At 32.9% G+C, this 20,774-nt stretch overlaps 1 protein-coding gene across 1 annotated transcript in view; it reads right to left on the bottom strand.

The window, feature by feature from the left end:
• LOC129755993 (broad-complex core protein isoforms 1/2/3/4/5-like) overlaps window positions 1–20,774 on the bottom strand; it is a 115,763-nt gene that overhangs the window by 38,623 nt on the left and 56,366 nt on the right. The window contains exon 2 of the mRNA XM_055752740.1: window positions 15,841–16,885. Coding sequence (XP_055608715.1) covers window positions 15,841–16,866 — 1,026 coding nt within the window. The 5' untranslated portion in view covers window positions 16,867–16,885. The remainder of the gene's footprint in view (window positions 1–15,840; window positions 16,886–20,774) is intronic.

The following is a 20,774-nucleotide window of genomic DNA, read 5'->3' as shown; positions in this document are numbered from 1 at the left end:
CTGACGAACCGCGTGGCAAATGTAAACAATAACATAGAGTCGCAAGTGAGAGTGAACGTAAATTCGCTATTGTTCTATAATTGACGAAGAGTGAATTCTTAGAGTTCACTGGAATTGTTGCCAGTTGAACAGACAGTAAATCATTAGGGAAGTGTTGCCAATTTGACGGATAGATAATCCAATATATCTATCACTGTTGTAGCGTGACCTATGATTATATTATCAGTTTCCGATGCAAATAATGTTGCGTTTTATTTGATATCACAACAATTTTGACCCTCGATTTGTGAGAGAAGATGGTATGTTCGACGGACTAACGAGACGGACCTATTACCAGAACGGCTTATGTTTGGTTACCAGATTGAGCATTACTTATTTGATCGACTTTATTCCGGGATACATTTGAGAGAAATAGCAAAAATCGCCCCGAACACACCCCTGAGATACTTCACTTAAATGCAAACCATTCCTTAATTTGATCCGGAAAACTTTTCGCTCTCAAGAGTAGCTAGAACCCGCAAAAGTCGTCGTTGTTGCGTCCTCCTTGCACTATAGAAGGGCAAGGCTACAGCAAGCTTACGACATTCGGAACCACTATCCCGAGCAGACTTTTATGGCAAAATTATAGCAAATTTTGCTATCACGCCCTGAGGCCCGAATTTGCTCTCATTTTGCTTGACATAAGGTGGTACACAGCAAAAATGAGAGCACAAATTTTCATACTTGGTTAGCAAAATGATACCAAATTTTGCTAAAACTGAGACCTTAATTACACCTAATTTTCCGAGAGCTTGGAGAGCACAATGATGCCATTATAAGGCATCACAAAAGTTTCATTGATAGCAAATTTTGACATCGATGTGCTCTCAAATCTTTCCAAAAATGAGATGTAGTTTAGGTCTCATTTACAGCATAATCTGGCATCACTTTGCTAATAGCGCATTAAAATTTTGCTTTCAGTTTTGCTGTGTACCACCTTATGTCAAGCAAAATGAGAGCAAATTTCACGGTCAAGACGTGATAGCAAATTTAGCTGTAAGTATGCTCTGGGCGTAATTACTTAACCCTCATCCGTTCTTGAAATTTTTACCCGTTACAGTCCATGGAATGTTAATTTGACTGTTCTGACTAAAACCAAAATATCTCTCTTGTTTCTCAAACGATTTTAAAAATAAATTAAAGCTTTGAAAAAACCTCGTATTTTTTGTAAAGTATCGTAGCGCTAATGTAATAACATCACTACAATCGATATGAAATTGGCTTTCTGGTGTATAAATTTATTACGAAAATCTGAAAAAATTGCAAATTGACAAAAGGTTACAAAAACAGCTACTTTTGAAAATTCACTAAAAATTCTGTGTTTCGTGTTTTGAAAATCTAAGAATGCAAATATGTGCCTAATTACGTAAACTTTTCAATTCTCTTTTTAAAATTTATCTGGTGTGACTTAAAAAATTTTGAAGAATCATTGACTGAAAAGTACGATTTTTACGCCACTTTTTTAATTTTTGGTGGTCATGATCTTAAAAATTTAAAAAAAAATCCTTATGTGCAACTTCAGCTTTCTTAGACGATAAGTGTTTTTTTTAGTATTTCGGAGTTGATCTAAAGATTTTTTTTCCCGAAACATAATTTTTCGGACTTTTTTTTTGTTAGATTTTGAATAAAGGAAAACTGAAGTGTTGTAGGTGAATAATGTCTGAGTAATATATTTGAGTTACATGAGGTTTCCAAAACTAATAATTTTGTAAAAATCGGTTTCGAAACAGAAAAGATATAGCGGTTTAAATTGAGGAGTGTCAAATTAACACTCAAGATCTGGCAGTTTTTTTCTGGGCTTTAAGGGTGCGTCCAATGAACCAAAATTGAAGATTTTAAGAATTCATTGAGGGTCCCCGAAGAAATTGTATTATTTGAATGCACCCGAATAAAGTTACAAGCCGCCAAACTTCTAATAGTGTCATATTGACATTCGAGAGCGGATTAGGGTTAAAACAATCAAATTTTGAAAGATTTACAGCAACAAAACTTAAAGCTGTTTATTTTATTGTTAAAATTGACGCGTTGCAAATTTGTGAACGCGATGAACATTATGACATCGTAACTCAGCAATGATTGCATAAGTGAAGGCGATTTTCACTATTCACGATAATCCATCTCTACCTCTGTTAAGCAGTTATGAAAATCGCCTTTAGCTATGCAACCATAGGGGGTTGCGATATTCATAATACATGAATATGTTCATAGTATTGGTTCATGATAGGAAGGATATTCATGATACTTTATCATATACTACACATTCCAAACGCCTCAATGATCCCTAAATTAATTTCAACAAAAAAAAGGAACTCTCTAATTATGTGCTTCCTAATCATTACTATGAGGTATCGTAATGAATTGAAACCCTTCGTCTTCGTCTACGTCGTTATATCTTAATTGACAAATGTTTTAATAGATGAAAAGTTTTTTTTCCTTATAACTGTAACCTGTTATAATTTAATATCCATTCCATTTACATATAGCGTGAAAATAAACGTATAATCTTTTGAAATCTACTAAGGATCACATCAAAATCACATACCATAACAAAATTTGAATAAACGTGTACAAATTAATAAAATTCGCGAAACATACTGTAGCTGTGTAGCTTTAACTGAAGGTGGCATTCATTATAGCATGTGGTGTTAAAAACGCCTTCAAGTATGTAACTATAAATCGAAGCTATTCGTATACCATACATGCATTAGCATTGGTAAGTGAACTTAAATTATTATCTTTGAACTGTTGTTTGAACATTTAACGGTTCAATTTTAAAATACATCAAAGGTTTGCTTTGTCAAACAGACAATTTGATACAAAGACTAATCCTAAAAAGGATCATATCAATGTGATGAAGTTCTGACGAAGCATCAGACAGAAAATTGTACGGTGATGGACATACGCGGGAGTAAGACGAACAAGTCGTACAGAAATTGAACTATCAATGTTAATATAATTATCCAGAGGATAAAACAGTCCCTCCCACTCCTAAAGAAGCGTATGGGGTGGAGGTTGGACCCAAATGGGCCAATGGGACCATCACAAAAAAAAAAAATGGAACTATGAGCTACTCACCTCAACGAACTTTACAATGCTATTTATCGGATTTGTTTTAAAATCTTCTGACAGGTTTTCAGTCATCAAGTTTACCATTTCGCATTGGCAGTCTCGATAAAAAAAAATTATCTTCTTCCTGCGTACCGTGGTGAAAACCGCCATTCAATTGCTCCTGAAAAATGAAATAGGCATATTAGATAACTTTTCAATATGAATTAAACAGCACAATATTGTAATTTTATGCTCCAAAGCGCAGTTACACTTTTAGCGTCTATATTTTAATGATTAATCTTTTTGATATAAATTTCTACTTCCTGAGGTAAGCTTATGAGTATGAAGAATGAAACATGAGATATCTTGTATTCGGCCCCAATATGTTGACAAACTAATAATATTCAAGAAAAAAGGAATTGAAGCTCTTACCTTTTTCGCAGAAATGATCAACTAGTACCTCCCAGTGTTTTTTGGTAAATACTCTTAAAAATTCCATCATCTTTAAATGTATGATGTCGATGACGACTTCTGAAAGAGAAAAATTAATTGTTTTTATGTGTTCGCTTATATATACGCTATATTGTATAAACTTACAATTGTTTAGCTTGATCCTACCAGGTTAAAGGTGTTTACGTAAAATAAGACCCTCCGGCGAATTGAATGTTAATCACGATAGTAACGAAAAGGAGGAACCGGTGGCACCGGAACCATTTATATAACCCGAACCGAACTATCCGCGCAGCAATTCGAATGAATCAGAAAATCCCGTACAAAAAATACGTGCAGCAAACCAAAACAATAACAACACTGACGTAATACACTGTAACAAAATTAAACTCAACGTTAGGTTATGCATAGTAACAAAACTGAGTTGCATTTTATAAACTCAAAAAATTAAAAACATTTACTTCTCAAGATAAAATTAGAAGTACTCATTACACTTTTTTAGAATTATAATAACCATTCTTTTTGATTCGATTGTAGACGCTTTAACAGCTTTATGTTCGCGACTTATATCAACGATGCAGTTGGCGGACAGTCATTGAAAAACTTATCCGGTACAACTGTGATCGATGTTTACTCTTGGGCTCAAACTCACGGATATCGGCTCAGGAAGCAACTGACTTGCCAACTGAGCTATATCACAAGCCCAGATTTGTAACAACCATGAATATTTGTACTTACTCAGATTTTTCAAATATTATTAAAACTGGTTTATTTTTGTATGAGTAAGGTAGTAATATCTAATTTAAATGTAATAAATATCACATAAAAATGAAAAAAAAAATTAAATTTTCAAAAGTTTTATGTTTTATGTAGATTTTCTGTTTAAAAGAATCACTAAAGAGAAGAAACAGGGAGGAATATTCATTGCTAGTAATCGACAAATGCTTGCATCTCATATGCCCCTACAAGGTGAAGTGTTTCATTACAAAACCCAAACGACACCGAAAACAGTATCGAAAAGTTCTACTTCTCGTCACTTTTTTTTGCGCTTACAAATGCACAGTCTACGGCCTACTTGAACTGAAATTTCCGGTCGTCCACATGCGGTTATTTGTTGAGATGTGCTTCTTGAATGTTAATTAATGAATTTTAAGGGAATTTTCCGAATTCGCATAATATTTTGTATGCAACTTGTAACAAAATTCGATTTTATTAGCACTCGATGTAAACTTATGACTCGTGCTGAAAAAATCCAGTTTTTACAATGTGTTGCATAAATAACTTTTTTGACTTTGATAAACGATATCTTTGATAAGACTCAAAAGTTTGTCAAAACAACATTTTCAAACCTTTTCATGCGTGTTGCTTGAATTGGTAAATATTTTTTTTAATTTTCGATTGAAATAGGAGTTAATATGGTTAAAAACAAACATTTGAAGCACAAGATTAAAAAAAACGTATTCTGCACTTACCAAAACTTGTGAATTAAGATCTGAGTTACCGGTGTTTGATTCATAAACATGACGAAGATTCTATTAAAAAAAAAATATATATATATATATATATATATATATATATATATAAAAATATATATATATATATATATATATATATATATATATATATATATATATATATATATATATATATATATATATATATATATATATATATATATATATATATATATATATATATATATATATATATATATATATATATATATATATATATATATATATGTGGACAGCTCATCGATGCCGAGTTTTGCTATCGATTGTTTTCAACCTTAAGTAAATGAATACATTTTTAGAAGGTTATGCTTTAATTTTGAATTCAAATTTTTATTTTGTCAAAATAAAAGTTGCCCCAATGATGCCTAGCTTAGCTATTTGTTTAGTTTACAGCAAGTGATTGATGTAAGAGATTTGGTTTCGGGTTCGCATTTTATAAGAAAAAAATGGACACCACCATGATGCTTAGTTTTGCTATCAAGTTAAAATCTATACAAAATTTTGCTCACTATTTGCTGTTGATACCGAAATGTGGTCTCAACTTGCTGTAAAATCGAAATATATGAGTCCTCAATTATGCCTAATTTTGCTCTCGTACAAAATTCAATAGCAAAAGATGCTCTAAGTTTGCTGTTGACACCTTAGCATGCTCTCAATTTGCTATCAATTTAGGCATCAAAGTCTGCTCGGGATCCCACCTCATCGGATATGTTGTGCTGGTACCCACTTTAATCGAAGCGAACATCATCGTCTTCCACATCCTTTCCTGTGTTCAGTAGTTTCCTTTCCATTTGTACCACGCACCGGGGAAAAGCAAAAATTGCATCATTAGCTTCAAGGTTCCATGCTTTTATGGTTCATAAAATTTAATAGAAATTTTTTTTTCACAAACGCATTTCTTCTATTCCTTTCTTCGTCATAAAGTATTTGATATGAATTTAAGGAAATAATGTTTTCGTGATTGAACCACCCTTACGCCGGCAGTCATTGCCTGCTCTTAGGTTGCGAATAGTTTGACGCGGTTTTTGGGAAAACCCATTTCTTCCGATTGGTCCCTTCGTTGTGCTTGGTTTTGGCTTACTTGGGCCAAGTAGGTGATCTTTCCGCACTAGTTTTTCGGAAGAAAACTAAAAAACTACCTAACAATGCAAGCTGAAAGCAGCGGGATCAAGGAAAGAGTAATGCATTAGGATTTTAGCTTATTCCGGCGATGCATCTCTAGGATATCGGCTGGAGAAATTTTCTCGACTCGGTTCTGGTCAGGAGTAATGAATGCTAAAGTAGGTCTGAGCCCGAACCAAATAAAGGAAAAAGCTCCTGTGAGACATATGTGAACATGCTTTTGGTCTTCGCTGAAGCCGTTTATGGAAAACGGCGTTGGACGGGACCTCCAGCGTAAGATTTTTGCCCCAATACGTGCGTATATATGCAACTCGTATTTGGGAAGCTACTTTGGAACTGGAATTTTATCCGAAATTCAACACTTGGTAGATACCCACGGGAAGATAAGTGATACCTAAGATAATTAAACAAACCATAGAACACCTTAATGACAAAAACGAAAAATCACATCTTCACTTGGGAGAAAGTTTAGTATGAGTTCTAGAAATAATATCTCTGAGGCAGTTTGCTTCAAATCAATTGACAATCCTCAACGGCCATTTCGATGTATAATGAATCATACTTTCTCTTTTTTATTTATATCATTGGGATTTTTAAATCTATGCATGGGGTCATTCATCACCCATACTTTTACAATCCATCCCAAACTCTGCACGTAAAACATTTTTGCTCTACTTTTTTGGACTCAAGGGATAATTTTAAAAATCAATTAAAAAATGAGGAATATCTCTAAAAAAAACTTTGAGCCTATGGTTATTTTTCCTATTACTGATTTATGGAAAGAATAATGTTCATAGAAAACAAAAGAAAATGAAAGCCTTCGCGAAAAAATAAAACATTTTTCTTCCGACTCAAAAGCACCAACAGTGTCAAATATTGTATTGAACTCTTCGTCAAACTACAATTGTTTGCAAAACAATCCAAATTGCACCCGGAAAATCAACATTGATAAACATTACAAACTTTGCCCGGGCCCAAAGTTGAATGGATGTAATTGCTTTTCCGAAAGTCAAATCGACCAATGAAGATCAAATTTTACCTCTCCGGGCTAGGGGGGGGGAAACCGAAACGCAAAACGGCCGCTTAGAAATTTCGCAAAACAATCACCCCTGAAATGTTGCATTTTGATTCGAACTTTTTCTCAATTCTCAACGCACCTGAAGGCTGCTTTCCGAACTAACAAACAGTCGTCGTCATCGTCGTTGTAGTCGTTGAAATCTCCCAGCCCCACTTGCCAGCCTTTTTCCAATGGAAACAAACATCCGTTGCGTTGATATGACCAAATCGACGACGACGACGAGGACGACGGTTCCATCGAAAGAAAGCTGCCTCGTTTTATTGGGTTGTGGTTCCGGAATGGCTCCGGCGACCTCCCGAAAATGCATTTTCCTAAGTATGATCGAGGACGGAGTTGCAGCAGCAGCACTCATTCCTTCCGGGAAATTCAACTGAACTTTCGTCGAATCTGGTTGGTTTCCAGGCGGTTTGTTGAGGGATCAAATATTTTATATTCTGGGATGCGTTTTCTGGAAATTAGGTTTCACATCGGGACCAACCATCTCTCGCTCGTTCCAGGATGATGATGCTGACGACTACGACGATGACGACGACGACAATAAAGATGACCGCTGCCAGTTTGAAATGAATGTGCACCTGATGCATGTTTTCTGAACTTTTTCCCTAGTCACGCAAGAAGGATAAAGAATGCGGTGGTAGATGCTTTTTCGCTGCTTTATACCGAAGATTGCAATTGGATATACATATTTATGAGGCTTGTTGAGCTAGCAGTATAACCCTTTATAAAAAAAAACTTCCAAAGTGAATTAAAGGCCAATCGAAATAAATATAAATATAAATCGGTTTATTAACCTACACATCGGTTATGAGTTGAAAACATATTGCTACAATGCTTCTACTTCTACCTTCTACTAGAAAATACAATTCCAACTTTATGCAAAAACAAGACTTTATAAAGCTTGGTAGAACAACTGATCAAAGTGTGAGTAAACTGGTGCACCCACAAGTCAGACTTTGCTCCAATAATGAACTTCCTTGGAGGTGGAATTATCGGTATAAGATTCTATGCCGGACTGACATGAGATGTTGCAGTGAGTTCGATTCTTACTATATTTTTTTATGCATTATTTATTCCAAAGGATGCAAATCACATAAAATTATTTTCTTGGTCATGCATCATTTTTTTTTTGGGAGCTCAAGTATTTATGTCAATAGTGCTTTTCCAATCATATCACCTTTGTTACAGTACACTTTTCAGCGCATTTTCGCCACAGAAATTTGGCAAACAGGCATTGAATTTTTGCAACCTCTTATATGGGTTTACCTACCCAACGTCTATTGATAGTGGAAATTCTATCTCAATAATTTCCAATTCTTACAGCAAGAATCAGTAAAGTTTGTCGATTAAAGCAGGCTTGCCTGATGGTTCGCAAAAATTGAACGACTATTTTAGAAAAAAGCGGGACACAGCCGAAAACAGCGGAACATTTTAAAATGTGTTAGAAAATGTTATGATATGTATAATTGTCTGTTTTTGGTAGATACTCTGGGTATAAAAGTGCTGTGCTCAAATCATTTAGATTCAAGTAACTTGAATATATTTTTTCTTAATCGATAACTGAGGCATGACTCACTTGGTAAAAAACCAGCTTTCTGATTCAACGTCCTTCATTTGAATCCCAGAAGTATCAAAGAAAGTTAAAGGTTTTCAATGCTTTTGCACCAACTGCTCCGTTGGAAAAAAAATAGTACGACAGACTCTCAGTCGTTATAACAACTTTGATTGAAACAAAAAAAAATGTGTTTGAAAAAACTCAATTTTACGCAAGGTGTGGGTTCAAATTCTGCCGGGGGATAAGGCGATTTTTTCACATATTTTTCAACATCAATTTTCATTTTATCTATTCTCTGAAATTTCAACTTACACAGTTGGATTCATTTCTTCAAAAAAGTTTCGCCGGTGCAATGTTTGAGTCAAGACCCAGAAGGCTCACAGTTTAAAAAAAAAACTCAAAATATTTTCTTGATTTTCACCATACTCGCTCTCGAATGTCAATATAAAACTTAGGGATTAAAAGTTTGTTTTGCTGTAAGAGTAACATTAGAACATCTCAAAATTATAGAAATTTATATAACAATTAAATAAATCCATTTCAGTCCAAATAGGTCATTATTTAAGCACTTTACCTCTAGAATAACCCAAAATTAAATCTTTTCGACAATATTTTTTAGTTTACTGAAAAGCTATGTCATACTTACTTACAAACGTTATCAAGAATAAAGAAAATTCCTTTGAGATTGATTTGCTAATTTTCACCAGGTTCGAAAGAAGGAAAAAAACAAATGTTAAATTGCGTACAACTTAAAAAGCTATATCTTGACCCATAAAGTTTGATGGATTGATATCTGCCATGAGTTCGTCGAATGAAACCCATTTTTTGACTTTCTTGAGGAACGGAATAAATGTTTTATATTTTACCTCATATCAAATCAAACCTCCTGATATATCTTGATTAGATGAGATGAATTTTGAAGAATGAATATTTCATTAAAAAAAATCAAACTTGTGGGGTTTCATGATATGTGAAGATGAAACATTTCTAAGCTTTCCAATGAAATGCAAACGTTACTTCCATCGCAAAATTTAAAAAATAGCATAGGTATAGAAATCAGTGACGAGAGAAAAAGCAGGCATTTTATTGGTGTATATAGCAATTAAATCAAATTAAATAAAAAAAAATATTGAAAACTTTGTTGAAAAAAGGCGGGACATTTCGGACAAAAAGGGGGACGGCGGAACATTTCAGACATTTGTGAGACGGATGGCAACCCTAGTTAAAGTTTTTGGGTCTTGTGTACAATAATTGCTAATTAAATTGTTGAGGCATCGAAAAAGATTGAAATGTTTTCGCAAGTACATACTACTTAAAATATTGAATAAAAAAAAATAAAAAGATAAGGTTTTGTATGCAATAGAGCAGGGATGAGCAAGCCGCGGCCCGCGGGCCGTTAAATAAATTGTTTGATGCATTGAAATGTTTCTGTTCTTGATTTAATGACGGAAATAAGGAAAGTTTTTTTTAATAAAGACTAGGTGAACGATTATAAATTTCTTATCGAAATGACTCAGCAAAAATATGATTTCTTGACAAAAACAATATCTGTAATTTTGTGTGAAGTAAGCTTCCATAACTTCTTTCGAAAATTCAAAATTACTCGCGGTCTGTGGGAAAGTTGATCATTGAGTAAATAAGTATTTTTATTCTAAAGTTTTGTCAAAAAAGTACTCAAATTGAATAATTGATTTTTCACCTTTTTTTAAGTTATCTCGAAAACTAGAGCTGACAGAAAAAAAATTATTTTTGCATTCAGCGCCCTCGAATAGGTCAAAATTAGTTCTAAGATTAATAGCACCTCGGAAAAATGTGAATTTTGTTATTTTTGTCTTATGTGTGATATAATTTTCAGACAATTCATTAGCAAATCATGCCAAACATTGATTAAATTTAGTCATTTTACTTCAAAACTAGCAAACCATATTACCAAAGTCATTTGATTTTCATGATTCAGCCTTAGAAAGCCTATCCCAAAGGTATCTCAATTAAATTAAGTAAATTTATTAAATCCATAAAAAAAATTTTGAATAAAAAATTTTAACTGTAAAATTAACAGATATGATTAAAAATCTGGAAAAAAATGAGTTTATCAAGGTTTTTAAACCTTGCTCAACATCTCAATGCAATGATTTCATACGGAAATTCAAATATAAAAAATCACCTTTATTTAAAGAAAAAAAAGAAGTTTATCGACAAAATAAAAATAAATTGTGAACACCCTTTTTGAAAATTGGCACAGAAAAAATAGCTATATTTAATCTCCATGGAAATTTGAAATGGAAGTGATGACGAAGAATTCCATCTCATCGGTTCGAACAATAAAGGATTTTAAGACCCGAATGAACACTCAGGGTTTAAAAGTCATTAGTGAAATTTGAAAATGGATTTTTCTCGGAAAAAGGTTCAAATATTTCTACAAACCATGTAAAGACTTTCGGTAACTTTCGTTTTCAATCAATAGAAAGGAAGCAAAAGATTTCTTTTTAAATGAATATTCATACAATTCAATTCAATAAAAACATTATCGTAATAATAATAACATAAAGCTCTGATAACCATTATTACTTAAATTTTATTTTCAATGCGGCCCGCCAGAAGAATTTCAAATTAAAAGTGGCCCGTTGCTTAAAAAGGTTGCTCACCCCTGCAGTAGAGTGTAAAATTTTCTTTTCCAAAGAATCTTCAGATTTTCCGATTCAATTAAAAAGGCCGGGAAATGGACACTCTACTCTTCTTTCTTGAAAATTATCAAATTTTTCAAGGTGATGGATAATTTTAGAGAAACATGAGGATCAAATAAATGTAAGAACATCCGTAAATATCATAGATTTTCCGAAAAAGATACAACGACTCACCGACAGGACTTGAACCCGTCATTAATTCGATTAAATTGTACAAAACTTGTATGCAACAAAATTTCATTACATCTACATAAAATGGTAATCATTAATCTTTTCATCCTTTTTTTTCTTTTTCTTTAAGAAAATCTCCTTTAAACTTATGTACCTGTTAGAAAATTCAATTAATTTACCAAATATTTGGTAAAATTCTTGATACTTTATTTATTCCACTTTTATTCCACCAGGCAGGTGACAAAATAAAAATTTGTTGTTAGTTCTGGTGATATGATTATAAAATACAAGTGATTAAGTCTTCATATTTATCTGACAGGAAATATGTATTTTTCGATTGTATTTAGGCCGGAACAAATTTTAAATCCTTCTTTTGTCACTCGGAGTTGGAACATCGTGAGGGAGGGGACAATAAAAAATAATGCGAAAAACAAATAAATTGGAATAAATTGCACGAAATCTTGTATGCAACAAAGTTCCATAGAATATCAATACACAAAACCTAAAAAATCAGTAATTTTTTATCGAAAAATTCAATAAAATCAAGAATATAGAAGGCGAAATAACTTCCATCTTTCAAAATTTGATTCATTCATCTTGTAATCTTTTGAATTCTTGAATTTTTTTTCGAAATTTTTATTAAATACTTCAAACTTTATTTATTTCCCCCTTCAGGTTTTTGGGAATTTCGAAGGGGGGGGGTTACAAAAGAAGAAATTGATATTTGTTCCAGCCTTATTACCAGGAGGAGTGAAAATATTTAACGGTAAGATCAAAAAAGATATTTTTACTCACCTTGCAATTAGTTTTCTTGATAAACTAAAATAACCAATGTGCTTTTAAATGTCGGATTGAAAGACAGTGCGCTTTGCTATAAAGCAAGCAATTTTCGAATTGCTTATTTGATGGGAAAAACGTTTTCAAAACTTATTTCGTTTGACGATAATTCAAATGAAAGCATTTGCTGTCGGGAGCGCTGCAACGTGAAATTTCAAATTTTGTAGAGTTTCAAATGAATAAGAATTGTATAAAACGTAGAGATCTGAAGCAATTTCGAAAAAAAATTGAGCATCAAAATTACATTTTGCTTCAATATGCTCGTTTACTATTTCAATGTTTTGGGACATCTAAAAAGTAAATTTTTCACTAGGACGTAGATTCAGGTTTTTTATGTTATTTTTTAAGCTTCCTCGACATGTTTGTACTTTAACAAGATTTTAAATATTTCTGGCCTTATATTACGAAAAATAAATCAAAAGCTATCTTTTTATCATTAACATTTCCTTGCAGTAAAAAAGGACAACTAACTGGTTCGTTAGGGTCATATAGACCCGGATCACTATTTTGAATGTATCTTCAAAACTGCTGAACCGATTTCCATATTTTGAGATCGTCTACATGTTTGTTATCAATTTACGAAGAATAATTTCATGGCGTCTGAAATTTGAGCCGAAAGATCAAATGGTCAACAAAAGATGGCGTTTTTGAAAAAAGATCGTGACCCTCCCGATTCGAACAATTCAGAAAATCGCTTAGTTGTATTTCAACATGAAATGGATTAAATGTGCTGACTCCAAATTCTTGAGTTAATTGAAGTGTCGGATTTAATTGTTTAAAAAACTATTCGAAAAAAAAAACATTACAGAGTAATTATGCTCAGGGTACTAAAAGTGAAAAGTTAAAGTCTATATACCTCAGATTTGTCCTCAATATGTTGAAATTCTATGATTGAATACAAGAATTGGTCACCCTATCACTCTCTCCATTATGAATTCATGACTGTGGGTTGGAATTAAATGTAATTAAAGAGAACGGAATTTTTTTTTCATCAAAATTCCTTGATCCTCATAAAAAAATATAGTTATAAAATCATTGAAAATTGTGTTAAGAACTTTTTCAATAACTAGCTGTAATCTGTAAAACCAAACACTTTTATCGATTCAAAAGGAGCTCTTAATCTATGAGAATTCACATCAAGTAAAAGTTTTTCAATACGACTTCAAATAAGTTATCTTCGATGCAAAGCACCAATTTTTTATAGACTTTTTGGCTTTAAAGTCGTTTTTTGAAGGGCATAAAAATTAAAACTCAAATTTTAGAAGCATCTGATAGTAGACATTTGGACGATTTCTAAATAGTATAGTTTATGAAAATCGGTTCAGTAGTTTTGATTTTAAAACAAATCCAATAATCCCCAACCGGATGATTGTACTTTTTTTGCTGGGTGACAGTGGTAACCCTATTCAAAAATCTGATAAATTGTAGAACTTCTGATTTTAGGAAAAGTCAGAAACCTGAGATACCGGGAAAGTACAGTTTGGATCATATAGACCCTAACCGCAAAGGAAGGTGAAAGTTCTAAAGTGTTTCCTCTTTTATTATTTTGGTTTTTTTTTTAACTCTGTGTAATTTGTCTTTTTAAAAGTTTTGCAAGTTATTGGCGGTCAACGAAATATTGAAATAATAAGTATTTTTCTGGAATTCTTCAATTTCCCAAATCCATAAAGACGGAACTAATTTGAAATCCTTCTTTTGAAACTTAGAATTGAAAAATAAGGGGGAAGGATAAAGTTCCTCTCCCTCTCACAGGAAGGGAGATAAACAAATTAAAAATTTGTGCATAACTCGAGAACCGATCAATCAAATGGTACCAAACTTGACGTGGAACGGCATTTGGGTACGTGAAATATTTCTATGATTATTTTAGACTCCTCCTACTTTTCAAAAGGGAGATAGGGAGGTGAAGGATCCTTTTCTTCCTATTTTTAACACAACTCGAACACTAACCAGGCATATGGAATCAAATTTGGCATGGGATGGTATTAGAGTACGAGAAATGTTCCAATGAATATTTGGCGACCATCCCTCCTTCCATATTTGGGAACAAGAAATGTTTGTGTGAGTATTTGAGTATCCTGCCTTTTTCGAATGGGGAAATAGGAAGGGAGGAGGTGTCCTCTCTAAAAATTTGTCAATATAACTGAACAACAAATCGAGTAAATAGAACCAAATTTGTCATGGAATGGTATTAGGGTACGACAAATGTTTCCCTGAATCTTTGGTATCCCTCTCCTTTACTAATGAGAGAGGCAAGTAAAGATAGGGGGCTTCTGTATAAACTATTCAAGCAATTGAAATACGAGAAATATATCTATGATTATTTGAAACCTCTTCCTTCTTCCAATGGAAAGATATAAAAGTAGGGGAGAGGCTCCTATGCAATTTTTATTGCATATCTCGAGAAAAATTTGAGCAAATGGAAAAAAATTGGCATGGAAGGGTATTTGAGAACAAAAAAGGTTTCTATCGATATTTGGTACCATTCCATCCTTCAAGTGAATAGATAGGAAAGAAACTCCTTTACAATTTTTGGCATATCTTGAGAATTTATCAAGCAAATGGATCCAAATTTGGTATGAGAAATCATATGATACGAGAAATGGTTATATGATTATTTGAAACCCCTCCATTATTCTATTTGAGATATAGGAAGAGGGTTGAGAGGCTCCCATCCCAAACTTCACATGGAAAAGGATTAGAGCACGAGAAATGGTTGTATCGTTATTTGAGACACAACTCTTCTTCCAATAAGTTTATAGCAAAGGGGGTGATGACCCTCATACAATTTTGTTGGCATAACTTGAAAATTAATCAACAAATGGATCAAAATTTGGCATGGAATGATATTTGGGTACGAGATGTGTTTTTAAGATTTAATTTTTTTCAATATTTTATTTGGCCTAACTTGAAAATTCTTCAAACAAATGGAGCCAGATGTGACATGTGACGTTATTTAGATACAAATAATGTTTTTTTACGGAAGTCTGTGAGCCTCCCCATTTTGGAAAAGGGAGAGGGTGGACAAATCGTACGAATAAAACATTACATAAAACTGACAATAAAACAATAAAAATTTCAGACCTTGGAAAACAAATTAAACATCAACTTTCACTAAAATGAATTAATTTTTGATTAAAAATCATACCTACAAAAATAATTTAATAATTTTTACATAAATTTTTTAGATTTTTACAAAGAATGAAAAATCATGTTATGGTAGTGAGTAAACGAAAAATTCGAAAAGCGTTTGAAAAAAAAAATAGAGGTTGGTTTTAAGATCATGGTTCAAAGCTTCAACATTTTTCGGAGGATACTACGGTTTAAAAATAAAACAATACTCACATCTTCGCCTTCATTAGTGGTATCCAGGAAGCTGATCTTGGTATCGGTTTCGTCGGGCATCGCGAAGGTAGCAATCATGGGCGTAAGCGTTGGGGGATTATTGATGGGGGCCGCGATCGATACCGTGGGTGGTTGAGGTTGTGGTGGAATAATCTGCGAAAGCGGCGGATGTGACACCATGGCCGCCGTTGGCTGCTGAACCGTGGTCAGAGGCTGCAAACTGTGGCTGGAATCGTCTCCTTCGATGGAACTGGTTTCGAAAAACGTTTCAAACGTTTGATTTGTTCCGGAAAACTCTTCGGTACCGTGCATCTGCTTCCGTTTACGATTGATTTTGGGTTTTAGTTCTTCCGCAATAAGTTTGGATGAGTCATCTGTGGTTTTTGGCCATTCGACGGGGGCTTCAATCGTTTCTATCGTTTGCTTCCGGATAACATCTCGTTTCTTGTTGGGGTCATTATCGTTAACTGCATTGTGAACCTGATAGACTTCTCCAACGTTAGAGCTCGTGTACACTGTAAACTGATCCAGATTGGGTGTAGTTTCGACAATAACGGGTTCTGGCTCAGGTTCTTCATGCTTGACTCCCGTCAAACCTCGAATCTCAAACATTTCAGCCAACCGGAGCAGTGGTCGGATCTGTTCCTGTCCAACGTTGACTTCACCTCGGTAGACGAATTCAACCAATGCCTTCAGCTCCTCAAATTTTACCTCTTTGATGATGACGATAGGATGCTTACAGGGCGTTTCGTTGAAGATGGTTTCGAAGTAGGGGCTACTGGCAGCCAGAACTACTTTGTGCGCCTTCAGGGTTCGACCCTCGCAGACCAACGTCACGTCCACGAAAGACCCATTCTGGTACAGCTGGTCGAAGATGACCGACAGGTTTGTATGATAGTTGTTCCAGCGCAAGCAAAATTGCTGCCCCAACGATGAGAGCGGCATTATCGGGGAAGATGTCGCAGCAGTTGGGAAGGTAATCTGCTGGGTGGATCCCCCCAGGGGATCCAAATTGCTGAGCGGCATTCTAAGGCGATACCGGAACCTGCATGGTGGGAAAAAAGGGCAAATTGTTGGATTAGTTACTTGTCCTAACGTGAAAAATAGCTCAAAACATATTCAGAGAGATGCAGTAATTCAAGATAAAAATTTTGGTATACGAAGCATATTTTGACAAACAGCAGTACGGTAATACCGATGTTCTCAAAGAACAAATTCGTTTCGTTTGCTTTGTATGAAAATGAATGTACGAATTATGAAATTAAAAAGCAACATATACATATTGCATGCTATAATTTGATACCGTCAAACGGGGCATCATGCAACAGCAACATTTGTATACCACAATAATTTACTTGTCTATTCAATTTTAATTTTAAAATATCATAATAAAGTTATCATTTAATGATAACAAAATAATGATGATTTTTTTAAGTTTTCGATTCCCATCAGGCTTGTGCGAAGGACCTGTCCATTGGGGGGCCATGTTGTCCATGTTTTTCAACATGGAGTGATAATGAAAACTCTTTTTAGGCATTGTCTGATTATCTAAACTTATCTTCAATATTCAAAATACCAATAAACATCAAGATCTTAAAAATAAACTGTTATACATAACTTTATCAGTATCTAAATCTGTGAATATGAGATTGTAGGACAAGGTTTTCTGTTCTTTTGCGAATACAAAAATTCCCCATGACTCCCCATTCCTCTAGAAATATTGCCAACACTAAAAGATTTAACGTAACAAGAATCTTAACAGTGAACCCCATATTAACTTGGGTAACTATGAACAGATAAAATAACAAAATAGAATGATCTTTGTTCATGGTAACTTTATTTGACCCTACCATTTTCCGAAGAACTTGTCTTCTGTTTCAGCTAAGTTTTAAAAATATTTTCATCAGAATTCAGTACAGATTTTTTTTTATATTGAAACGGTCAATATTTGGGAAAAAAAAATCTAATTAAATTTTTCTTATTAAAATTGTATTTTATGCAATTCAGTGCTAAAAAGTTGACTTTTAGACCCTGAAAACATTAGCCCTGAAAATAACATAAAAGCGATTTTTTTCACTACAAACTGTTTTTGCCTGCAAAAGTACGATCCACGATCTATGTACATAATCAAAAATTTTCAGTAATTTGGCATAGTTGTTAACATGTGGTTATTTAACTTCTTGAAGGTCTATTAATGGATTTTCCAAATTTGCATAAAATTGTGTATGCCAAAACATAGCAAACTATATGTTTAAGTAAAAAAAACTGATTTCATACAATTCATATTTATAAAAAACAGATCTATTTCTTGGCATAAATTTTATAGTTACAGGTACAAATATTTCCATTAAAAAATTCTCAACGTTTTGATTTTTCATTTAGTAAAGGATTAGCTTTGTTATGCAGGAAAATGTTGATTCCAGTGAAAAAGTAACATTTATTTGTTCAACATATATTTTTATTTTGAGTCAGTTTCTTAGGTATAATTATGACAATTAACAGTTCCAGTTAGTGATAGTGTTAAAACATACTCTAGATGCAAAGAAAGAATGCTTGAAAAAAAATCCTCAAGTTTAAAAAAAAAACAATAGAAAAAAATATTTGTAACATCATTGAAGAACATTTATGAACTTTCGATATCAAATTTTCAAATTTCATTCACAACTTTCTTGAAAACTGCGATTTTTATAGATAAATGCTTTTAGAAAAAAAAAATTTGTCCGTTTTGATTGAAAAATATTCCAAAATATCCAAAAATTTTCATATTTCATCAAACTATGATGAATAAACTTAAAGGACGCCACAGTTTTCTCAGAAGTTTTAACTACTTGCGGTCTTCGAAACCTTCGTTTGAGCATCTTGCAAATGTTTTAAAATGTTGTTTAAAATTTTCTTAAGTTAACCCTTGAATTTCAGAAACTAGAGCTAGCAGAAAAAAAACCAAACTTCATATTGGGATAAGTCGCCCTCAAATTAGTCGAAATTAGTTCTCGACCCCCAGGGCAAACAGAAGAACGTAAATTTTGTTGCCTTGTGCCATCGAAAAAAATAAACTAAACACAATAAATATGATTGCAATAATTTGGTTATGTTGTTTGTTATCATGGGTCATTTGAAAATTCCAATTCATTTCTAAATGCTCCACTCAAAACACCAATATGTATATTTTGAGGAAAGAACCATGTAATGTTGAATCATTTTAACACACCCTCATGAAAAATGAAAAAAAAACACTGGAATTTTTCAAAATTTCATTTCTATTTTCGTCACAGATCATCTTAGAATCAGTTCATTCAAAATTTTTGCAAATTTTCAAAGGAATCTTAACATATTCAAGCTTAAAATTTAAGTTTTTTTTGGATAGAAAAAAAAACCAGTGATCGAAGAAAGTTAATTTTCCAAAAAGTGCGTTTGATAGCGGATGGTTTCCGCAAAGCCAAATATATTATTATTAGGCTACCAAAAACACCGTGCCGTGCATAAAGATTATTGTCTTGTGTATAACTTTTAAAATAAACTCGACCACTGGAGAATTATAATATTCGAATCTTTTTTCATTTCCAAATTCGCAATAAAGAGATCTGGATTCGAAATATAGTTTTTATTTGCTTGTTTTCATACGTTTGATAGTTTTTTTTTATTTTAATTATTGTAATGATACTTGAACAAATTAAAAGAGACCTTTTTAATTTCTCTTTTGAACTCTAGGTTCCGGTAAAATAAGTGAGTTTTTTTTCTGTAAAGTGGTAATTGAAGAGAATTTAGAGTAGTTTATAAAATCCCAAACTTATGACATTCTTCTATTGAAGGTTAAATTTTTTTTTTTTGAACTGTTGAATTCTGACTTGGAAATTGAATTTTGAATTTTGGATTAGACCCCTGATCTTGCAACTTAAACTGAATTTCGGGTTCCTTTTGTTTTTTTCCCCGGTTTTGTGTCTGAATTCCCCGTTTTTTCCCTGTGTTCCCGGTACGATTTTTAATTCCCGGGTTTTTTCCGATTTTCCTGTTTCTGTGGCCACCCTGAATAATAATACCAAAAAAGCAGAATAAATAAGGAAATTGATTTCTAAACCAATTTATTACTCATGACCATTGCCCAAATTCGAAAAAAATAATAAATTGTATAAAATGTAAAATAAATCAGATTGAAAGTTTCAAATCAATGTTAGTTCCGGTAAGTTAAAAAAAAATTTATCAAAAAAATTATCCTTATTCTTAACTAGAAATTCTAAGTCAACATTTACGAAGAAAAAAACAGAATTTTAAACTTTGGACATGAAAATCAGTGCACAGAAATAGAAAAGGACTAAGTGGGATAATTATAAACAAGGGGTGATTTCGATCAAACCCCGAAAGCGTAATTATGGTCAAAGTAGGGTCTCAAAACTGATCGAATGTGATAGTTTATCATTCTATCGATAATTGCAGTTATAATTAAGCAAACCTTACCATATTCATGTTTTAGTCATAGCAGGTTTCATATTTACCCCATATTTTTCGGAAAACGGGGTAAATATGAAGACTCGTTTTTCAAGCATTGGTTGATTTATAAAATTTACTTTTAACACAACTTATAAAATCCTGAAATTCCTCCGTATCATTTTTAGTTTGAGATAATCTTTGATCACGATTCGAAATCTAAGTTTTCGAAAAGGAAAAAAAAAATCAATTTTGAACTTTAAAGAATTTATTCAAAACATATAGATGATGATTGTATTTATTTTGATTAAAAGAAAAAAAAATCAAGAGTGCCAAATATCAAAGTCAGAAATAAAATTTTTATTTGTATTCAAATTCTTCCAGTTATCGAAATAAAAGGCTGTAGAAGGTCATGATTGATTGAAGTTTACAATAATAAATTTATATATTAGAAAACAACGTGTTCAATTTAGCATTACTGACAATGTACAGGATAAGAAAAGGGTGATTTC

Source organism: Uranotaenia lowii, chromosome 3, assembly GCF_029784155.1.
Source record: "Uranotaenia lowii strain MFRU-FL chromosome 3, ASM2978415v1, whole genome shotgun sequence".
Taxonomy (NCBI): domain Eukaryota; kingdom Metazoa; phylum Arthropoda; class Insecta; order Diptera; family Culicidae; genus Uranotaenia; species Uranotaenia lowii.
This window is presented reverse-complemented; position numbering and strand designations above follow the sequence as displayed.